At 33.4% G+C, this 10,000-nt stretch overlaps 1 protein-coding gene across 6 annotated transcripts in view; it reads left to right on the plus strand.

Annotated features, from left to right (window-relative positions):
- The window catches only part of LOC118446580 (CREB-binding protein), a 27,864-nt gene that overhangs the window by 14,488 nt on the left and 3,376 nt on the right, over positions 1–10,000 (plus strand). For 3 of the 6 annotated variants that reach the window (XM_035877412.2, XM_035877415.2, XM_035877418.2), the window contains 15 exons: positions 1–2,071; positions 2,253–2,410; positions 4,272–4,382; positions 4,534–4,668; positions 4,833–5,309; positions 5,450–5,615; positions 6,018–6,194; positions 6,329–6,562; positions 6,742–6,972; positions 7,083–7,202; positions 7,346–7,650; positions 7,732–8,133; positions 8,274–8,592; positions 8,841–9,255; positions 9,423–10,000. The exon at positions 1–2,071 is cut by the window's left edge and continues 520 nt beyond it; the exon at positions 9,423–10,000 is cut by the window's right edge and continues 3,376 nt beyond it. In XM_035877412.2, coding sequence (XP_035733305.1) covers positions 1–2,071; positions 2,253–2,410; positions 4,272–4,382; positions 4,534–4,668; positions 4,833–5,309; positions 5,450–5,615; positions 6,018–6,194; positions 6,329–6,562; positions 6,742–6,972; positions 7,083–7,202; positions 7,346–7,650; positions 7,732–8,133; positions 8,274–8,592; positions 8,841–9,255; positions 9,423–9,898 — 5,797 coding nt within the window. In that variant the 3' untranslated portion in view covers positions 9,899–10,000. The remainder of the gene's footprint in view (positions 2,072–2,252; positions 2,411–4,271; positions 4,383–4,533; positions 4,669–4,832; positions 5,310–5,449; positions 5,616–6,017; positions 6,195–6,328; positions 6,563–6,741; positions 6,973–7,082; positions 7,203–7,345; positions 7,651–7,731; positions 8,134–8,273; positions 8,593–8,840; positions 9,256–9,422) is intronic. The other 3 variants (XM_035877416.2, XM_035877414.2, XM_035877417.2) reach the window with 3 other exon arrangements.

Here is a 10,000-nt window from a genome sequence, read left to right on the forward strand (position 1 = left end):
AATACAAAAGGAACTGGAGGAGAAACGTCAGAAAAGAAAAGAGCAACAGCAACAGCAATTGCAAGCGGCCCAACAGCAACAACAGCCTCAACCATCGGGCGCGGCTGGTCCTGATTTACGGCCTTGTGCACCACAGGATGTTGGTAGGATTTTACCATCAAGGCCGATCGGCAAAGTACCACCTAATTTAAGGAGGCATTCACCTAACATGGGCCAAATTGGACCATTATCGGGCATGGGCATTCAACATAATCGAATGCAATTTCCACAACAACAACAACAACAACAGGCTGCTCAGCAACAGCAGCAGCAGCAGCAGCAACAACAACAGCAAGCTCAACAGGCACAGCAAGCTCAACAGGCACAGCAAGCTCAACAGGCACAGCAAGCTCAACAGGTACAACAAGCTCAACAAGCACAGCAAGCTCAACAAGCACAGCAGCAACAAATACAGCAACAGCAGCAGCAGCAGCAACAACAACAACAGCAAGGATTACTTGTTGGGCCTTCTGGTCCCAGTCCAAATGGACAATCAACATCTAATCCAAGTATGGTTCAAAATTCCGGTCTTAGTCCATTCGGTCAGGCACAAATGTCGCAGGCTAATTTAACCACGACAACTACATCAGCAACGACTAGTCAATTTCCAACCTCCAATGGCACTTCCAGTTTACCTAACAGTAGTCCCGTACAAAATCAACATCAATTTCCTGATATCATGAAGGTCAGGCTTGCTCAAGTTCAAGTGGTACAACAACAGCAACAACAACAACAGCAACAGCAGCAGCAGCAACAACAACAACAACCGCAAAGTGTGCCACAACAACAGCAACAACAACCACAAAGTGTACCACAGCAGCAACAACAACAACAACAACCACAAAGTGTGCCACAACAACAACAACAACAACAACCACAGCCACAACCACAAAGTCAACAACAACAACAACAACAACCAACAAGTACTTCGAATCAAAGTGCCGCAGCTACTGCAATGCCACAAGCACCGTCGCCGTTCAGTAATATACAACAACAACAAACTAATCAGCAACAAAATCAACAATTTAGTAATAATCGACCATTGTCAGCTTCTACGCCTGGTGATCCTAGCATAACCACAACAACACCACAAACTATACCACCTCCTGCATCAAGTGGACCCATTCCTAGTCCTGTTACAACAACAAATGGACCTCAGTCTACAACTTCCACCCCTAATACGCCAATAGTTCCTTCGTTAATGACTCCAAATCAGACTGTATCTTCCGCTAATCAAACCCCACCTCATCCGGGTACGACACCATCGCCAGCTGGCCTTGCAAGTTTGGGAAAGGGTATGACTTCCCAGGAAAGAGCTGCGTTAAATGCCCCAAGAAGTTCATCGATGTCTTCGCAAATGGCCGCTATTACGGCGGCCTTGGATCGTGATAATTCTCCTAGTCCGCCAATGAACAATAATAAAGGAAAATTGGATTCGATTAAAGAGGAAAATATGAAGATGGAAATTAAGCAAGAGGACGGTTCTGATATTGAATGGTTAAGGGATAGGATGGACGGTGGTAAAAATGTTAACAATGATGTATCGATTAAAACCGAAATTAAAAGTGAACCAATGGAGGAAGGTTCAGCCGAGGGTGTTGTCAAAGATGAATCATCTGGTATAAAAGAAGAGACAGTTACTTCAATGTCAAGTCAAGATACGACAACGTCTGATATAAAACCTCTTGTTCCTGAACCAATACAACCTAGCGGTACATCATCCGATAAAAAAAGATTGTGTTTGTTTAAACCCGATGAATTACGCCAAGCACTTATGCCAACGCTTGATAAATTGTATCGACAGGATCCAGAATCTTTACCATTCAGGCAACCAGTTGATCCACAAGCATTGGGCATACCTGATTATTTTGATATTGTTAAAAAACCAATGGATCTTTCAACGATCAAAAGAAAATTAGATACAGGACAATATAGTGATCCTTGGGAATATGTCGATGATGTTTGGATGATGTTCGACAATGCTTGGCTTTATAATCGCAAAACTTCTCGAGTTTATAGATATTGTACAAAGGTAAAATACAATTCATTTTATTCTTTATTCATTTCATTATAAATTTTTAGTATAAAAACAATATATATATATATTTTTCTTTACTTTTCTTTTTTCTCTTTATTTTCTTCCTTTTTTCTTTTCTATTTTCTTTTTTATATATATATATATATATATATACATTAATTTTTTTCGTTCACAGTTATCAGAAGTTTTTGAACAAGAAATAGATCCAGTAATGCAAGCTTTAGGATACTGTTGCGGTAGGAAATACACATTCAACCCACAAGTACTCTGTTGCTATGGGAAGCAGCTGTGTACGATACCAAGAGATGCTAAATACTACTCATATAAGAACAGGTCAGTATAAGTTTATATATATATATATAAATAAATAAATAAATAAATAAATAAATAAATAAATAATAATAATAATAATAATAATAATAATAATGATGATGATTGTTTTATTGCACTTTGTTTTAATATTACAGAAATAATTTGCATGAGGAAATATTTGAGTAGTGTATATATATATATATATATTTTTTTTTCTTTCTTTCCTTTTTTTTGTTTTTTTTTTCTTTTTTTGGTTTATTTCCCATCATTTTCTTTATTCGAATTTATTCTGAATTGATAAATGTCATTACCAATTTAGATGAGAATGTTTTTATTATGTTTGGTTTGATTTGATTTTTTTTTTTTTTTATTTTTATTTTTTTTTATCGATTATGTAAATCATTCAAGAAATGATAGTGACCCCAGTAGTGCGCGTTCGATCTCTTTGATACTTTTGAACTTTTTAAAAGTTTTCTTGTATCGAATGCGCCAAATTAAATTTTGGCAGGTTAATTAGCTTGATGCAGTTAATTCAGACCGTTTCAAGCCAGTCCCCTGACCAACAAAGACAAATTTTCTAACTCTAATCTCAATAATAATAATAATGATAATAATAATAATAATAATAATAATAAGATTATTATTATTATTATTATTATTTTAATGTATTTATATGTTGTTATTTTTAGTAGTTTCTTTTTTCTTTTCTTTTTTTTTTTTTTTGTTTAAGATTTTATTCACACATGTAGGATTTAATTATTATTATTATTATTATTATTATTATTATTATTATTATTATTAGTATTAGTATTATTATTACTATAATAATTATTATTATTATTATTTAAATGCTTAAAGGATATACATTTTGAAGTATCTGATTTGCTTGCAAGGCTAACTTATATATATATATATTTTTTTTTTCATTTTTTGTTAATTTGATCTCTTCATTTATCTTTTATTTATTTATTTTCCCGTCCTCCCCTTGAGATCTTTCTTTTAAGAAAATTTGTTTTTTTTTCTCCCTCCCACCACACCCCCGTTGAAAATTCTCTTAAATTGCACATATTAAAAAATGAATTGTGTAACTCTTAAGTATATCCTTTTTTTGTTTCTTTTTTTTTTCCTTTTACATTAGTATATTATATTTTCTTCATTTTTGTAATATACATATATATTGTATATAACACAATATATATATATATATATGTATATATATATTGTGTCTAACAATGGCACTTGTTTTCTTCTTTGTATATGGTACCTTCGCTCTACCCATGGGTTCCGCACGTGCACACAAATCCTTGTTTGCTGCTTGCTTCTTGTGTTGCCCACATCCTTTGCTTCTTTCCGACTCTACTACTACTCTACTACTACTACTCTACTCTACTACTACTACTACTACCACTACCACTACTACTACTACTTCTTCGTGCAACGAAAAATTGATATTTGGAAAATTGGACAAAAATGAACTTGGAAATCTGAATATTTTAAACGAACGATAATTATTAAAAATAAAAATTAAAAAAATAATATATATATATATATATAAAATACTTAAAAAAAAAAAATTAAATAAATAAATAAATGTGGACAATGAATTTCTACAACTTTTGGGAACAAATATGACAACGAATATATATATATATATATATGAAATAATTAATAATTGGCAAAAACAAAAACAAAAAAAAATAATAATAATAAAAATTTATAATTGCATGTGTAATTATGAAAAAAAACCACGTCCCTTTGTCAAAATTGGATTTGGACTGATAATTTGGAACGTGAAAAATATTGGCCTTTTTTGAACACCGAATTAAAATATATGATGCATGCATGAAATTTGGATCTATAAAAAAATCTATTGGAACGATAGTCTAAAGGCATATGGTCTTATTTCCGACAGATACACCTTCTGTCAGAAATGTTTCAACGACATACCTGGTGACACTGTGACGTTAGGAGATGACCCAACACAACCACAAACGTGAGTATTTATATATAAATAAGATTATATGTATATATATATATATATATATATATATTATATATTTTTATATATGCTAAATATATACACACATATATATATATATAAATAAATATATATATATGTTTATAAAAATATGTATCTTTAATAGTGCCATCAAGAAAGAACAGTTCCAGGAGATGAAGAATGATCATTTAGAATTAGAGCCTTTTGTTGTGTGCACAGACTGCGGTAGGAAAGTACATCAAATTTGTGTATTACATATGGAACAAATTTGGCCATTAGGGTAAGTAAATATATTAATTAAATAAATATTAATTATTTTCACACACACACATACAGACACATATACACACATGCATTTAAATAATTTGGGAATTAATTAATTTTTTTTTCTTTCTTTCTTCTTTTTTTTTTTTTTTTTTTTTCTTTTTTTGCATATATGCATAGATTTACCTGTGATAATTGTCTAAAGAAGAAAGGACAGAAGCGTAAAGAGAATAAGTTTAACGCCAAACGTTTGCCGGTAACAAAATTAGGAACGTATATTGAAACGCGCGTGAACAATTTTCTTAAGAAGAAGGAAGCTGGCGCCGGTGAGGTAGCCATTAGAGTTGTTGCATCTAGTGATAAAGTAGTAGAAGTTAAACCAGGAATGAGAAGTAGATTCGTAGAGAATGGTGATATGCCTGGTGAATTTCCATACCGTGCTAAGGCATTATTTGCATTTGAAGAGGTCGACGGTACGGACGTATGTTTTTTTGGTATGCACGTACAAGAATATGGAAGCGAATGCACTCCACCAAATACAAGAAGAGTTTACATAGCGTACTTGGATTCTGTACATTTCTTCCGGCCTAGACAATTTCGTACTGCTGTTTATCATGAAATACTTCTTGGATATTTAGACTACGCTAAACAACTTGGGTTAGTAATATATATATACTTTCTCTCTCTCTTTTTTTTTTTTTTTTTTTTTAGAAATTAATCCTTAGAATTTAATCAATTATATTATTTCCTAATCTCTCTTTCTCTATATATATATATTGAATATAATTTATATATAGTTATACTATGGCTCATATTTGGGCTTGTCCACCATCGGAAGGAGATGATTATATATTCCACTGCCATCCTCAAGAACAAAAAATTCCTAAGCCTAAGCGATTGCAAGAGTGGTATAAGAAAATGTTGGACAAAGGAATTATGGAAAGAATAGTACTCGATTACAAGGTATGCTGTTGCTTTCTTTTTTTTTTTTTTTTTTTTTTTTTTTATTATTTTATTTATTTATTTTTTTTTTTTTTTGTTTCTTTTTTTTTCTTCACAAATATCTAAGAGATTTAATATATTATTTGTAGTCTCAAGTGTTATCTGTCCAACGAAATGATCGTAGTCAGATGTCAGATGAGACTTAAAGTAAATTGTCTGAAGAAGCTATTGTTCTTATCGCATTGATCAATTAGAACAGAGGATTGTCAGACAAACATTATTTAATAATTTTATATTATGAAAAATAAAATGATTGTTGTATCATTATTCATGATTTTTTTATTTTATTATTACTACTATTATTATTATTATTATTATTATTATTATTATTATTGTTTATTTATTTATTTTCTATGCATATAGGATATTTTGAAACAAGCGATGGAGGATAAATTATCCTCGGCAGCAGATTTGCCATATTTTGAGGGTGACTTTTGGCCGAATGTGTTGGAAGAAAGTATTAAAGAATTGGATCAAGAAGAGGAAGAGAAACGTAAACAAGCTGAAGCTGCAGAGGCTGCCGCAGCTGCAGCAAATGCTGTAAGTTTCATTTTTCATTTCTTAATAATAACATTTTGTAAATAATTATATTTCTTCTCGTTGGAACACACACACACATATATATATATATATGTATAACGATTGTATTTTTTTTTTCTTTCTTTTTTCTTCAGATCTTTTCGTTGAATGAAGATTCAGAAACTGGTCCGGATGGTAAGAAGAAAGGACAGAAAAAGGCTAAGAAGTCTAATAAATCTAAAGCGAATCAAAGAAAAAATAGTAAAAAGTCTAACACTCCTCAAACTGGTAATGATCTCTCTGCTAAAATATTTGCGACCATGGAGAAACACAAGGAAGTTTTCTTCGTAATTAGGTTGCATAGCGCTCAAAGTGCAGCCAGTTTAGCAGTAAGTATATAAACAAAAAAAAAAAAAAAAAAAAAAAAATAAAAATACAAAGAAAAAAGGGAGAGAAAAAAAAAGGAACATTTATTATCTTCTAAATATCAATCAATTTAAAGATCAAAATTTATTGAACATTTTAATTCATTGTAATTTATTTATTTTTTTTTCTTTTTCTTTTTCAGCCAATTCAAGATCCAGATCCTGTTATTAATTGTGATCTTATGGATGGACGTGATGCTTTCTTAACAATGGCTAGAGAAAAACATTACGAGTTCTCATCGTTAAGACGAGCGAAGTTTAGCTCGATGTCAATGTTATATGAATTACATAATCAAGGTCAAGACAAATTCGTTTATACTTGTAATAATTGTAAGAGTCACGTTGAAACGAGATACCATTGTACTGTCTGTGATGTAAGTGATACAATTTTTCTTTTTCTTTTTATATATATATATATATATATATATATATATATATATATATATGTGTGTGTGTAATAAAACTTTAACAAATTTTCTTTTAGGATTTTGATTTATGCATCAGTTGTAAAGAAAAGGATGGACATCCTCATCATATGGAGAAACTTGGTTTAGATTTGGACGATGGATCATCGCCAGTTGATGCAAAACAAGTTAATCCACAGGTAAATAAAAAAAAAAAAAAAAAAGATTATCTTATCTTTTCTTTTCTCTCTTTTTTTTTCCCCCTTCAACAAAATAAAGAACGTGAATTAACAAAATGATTGTTTTTGTTTATTTAAAAAAAAAAAACAAAAAATAAATATAGGAAGCAAGAAAACTCTTGATACAAAGATGTATTCAATCATTGGTACATGCTTGCCAATGTAGAGATGCTAATTGTCGGTTACCAAGTTGTCAAAAGATGAAGAGAGTAGTAACGCATACTAAAGTCTGTAAGAGAATGACAAGTGGTGGTTGTCCAATTTGCAAGCAAGTGATAACGTTGTGCTGTTGTTATCATACGAAGCACTGCCAAGAAACCAAGTGTCTTGTACCATTCTGTTCTAATATCAAACATAAATTAAAACAACAGCAGCTTCAGCAACGTTTGCAGCAAGCACAACTGTTAAGGTTAATATATATATAAAATTATAATTGGAAATAAAATTAATATTTTCCTATGTAATAATTGATTTAATCATATATACATAGGAGGAGAATGGCTGTGATGAATACACGACCTACTGGACCAGTTGGAGCTATGCAAGCAGGACAACAAACTTCAAACGTTGCAATAGTTGCCGGTGTTCCTATAAAACCTGGTGTTAGTCCAACGAATTTACCATCACCGCATCAACCAGGAATTGGTTTGAAGCCTGGCACGCAGACACCACCGGCACATGTTTTGCAAGTTGTTAAACAGGTGCAAGAGGAAGCCGCTAGGCAACAAGCACCGCATGTTGGTTATGGTAAAGTAACACCAGGTGGTGGTGTTGGTGTAAGTGGTCAGGCAGGCGGTGTTATGCCACCTCCACAAATGCAAAGACCGATGCCTGTGCAAATGCCAAATCCAGCTGGTACACATCTTATTCCTATGGATCAGTGGACCGGCAGGTATAGTATCCAAAAAATTTTCAATATGATCGATTTTCTTAATAAGACACCGATATTTGATATTGACTTATCATTCTTTATTTTTGTTTTATTTTTTTTTATTTTTTTTTTTTTTTTTTTTTTTTTTTTTTCGTTTACAGTAGGTACCAACCTAACGCTGTGATGCAACAAAATCCTGGATTGAGGCAACAAACGCCGCAACAATTGATGCAACAACAGCAACAACATCAGGGTCAACCGACTATGGCAATGGGTGGTCAAATGCCAAGGCAGCCAGGTGTTATCGGAGGTCCGGTAGGTCAAGTGGCACCTGCTCAGGCTCAAAGCAATATGCACAAGCATGCCTTGCAGCAATTAATGCAAACACTCAGAAGTCCTCATACTCCTGAACAGCAAAACCAAATACTACAAATACTCAAGAGTAATCCACCTTTAATGGCCGCTTTTATAAAGCAACGGGTATGTTATTTGTTATTTAAAGAATATTTTAAAATGATGATAATGATAGTAATAATAATAATAATGATAATAGTATTAATAATAATAATATTAATAGTAATAATAATAATATTAATAATAATAATAATAATAATAATAATAATAATAATAATAATAATAATAATAATAATAATAATTATTTTTTCTCAACACACTTTCTTATATGATTTATTGATTTCTATTACCTTCTTGGTCTTCTTAATAAAAAGGCACTTGCCCTTCAGCAACAAACTGGTCAGCACGGCGGTGGAGTAAGTGGACCATTGGGTCCTAATCAGCCTCAACAACAACAACCTGATTTGCAGCATATGATGTCACAGCAGCAGCAGCAGCAACAGCAGCAGCAGCAGCAGCAACATCCTCAGCAGCAGCAGCAGCCGGGTAGGATGCAAATACAAGCAATGTTGAACCAGCAGCAGCAGCAGCAACAACAACAGCAGCAACAGCAGACGGTTCAACAGCAAACGCAATGGTATAAGCAACAAATGTTGGTTATGCAAAGGCAACAGCAACAACAACAGGCTCAACAGCAGCAGCAGCAACAACAACAACAGCAACAACCTTTCACGCAACCACCTGCACCACCATACGGCCAACAGAGACCCATCAGGCCATCTCTTCTTGGTAAAGAAATTTGGTTTGATTTTTTTCTTTTTTCTTTTTTTCTTGCTGTTGATATTAGAGCTCATCTTCCTTCTCCTATTTTTTTTTCTTTTAAAATTTTTATTGTTATCAAATTAATACAACGATCATTCACGATTATTGTAATAATCATCATCACCATTATTTAGGTTATGGTGGATTTAACGAGCAAAGTTATGGTCAGCCAGGATTGAAGCCAACGCCACCGCCAGTACCTTCGCCCCAAGGCGTTATGGGACCCCCAGGTATATCCGTGCAACAACAGCTTATGCAATCTGTTCGTTCACCTCCACCAATTAGATCGCCGCAACCAAATCCTTCACCGAGGCCGGTCCCATCGCCACGTAATCAACCAGTTCCTTCGCCCCGTTCTGGTCCAGTACCATCGCCCCATCATCATCCACCACACGGGACACCGACACATTCGCCTGCTCATGAACTAGGTGGTCCAAGTGAAATGATGTTATCTCAATTGAGCGGGGCTGGTGGTGCACCTACTGGCCATCCTGCTACGATGCCGCATCATCCGTCACCTGCCCCACCACCAACAAGTGGTACGGACACAAGTGAAGTGACACCTATGACACCGCAAGACCAACTCTCCAAATTCGTTGAGGGGTTGTAGTGACTGTTAGTGACGTTCGTTGTTTATTAAGTGACTGTTTATTAAAACTTAAGAGTTGAAGAAGAAGGAGAAGAAGAAAAAGAAGATGATGAAGAAAAAGAT

This window comes from Vespa mandarinia, chromosome 25, assembly GCF_050613455.1.
Source record: "Vespa mandarinia isolate Hongniang chromosome 25, ASM5061345v1, whole genome shotgun sequence".
In the NCBI taxonomy this organism is placed as follows: domain Eukaryota; kingdom Metazoa; phylum Arthropoda; class Insecta; order Hymenoptera; family Vespidae; genus Vespa; species Vespa mandarinia.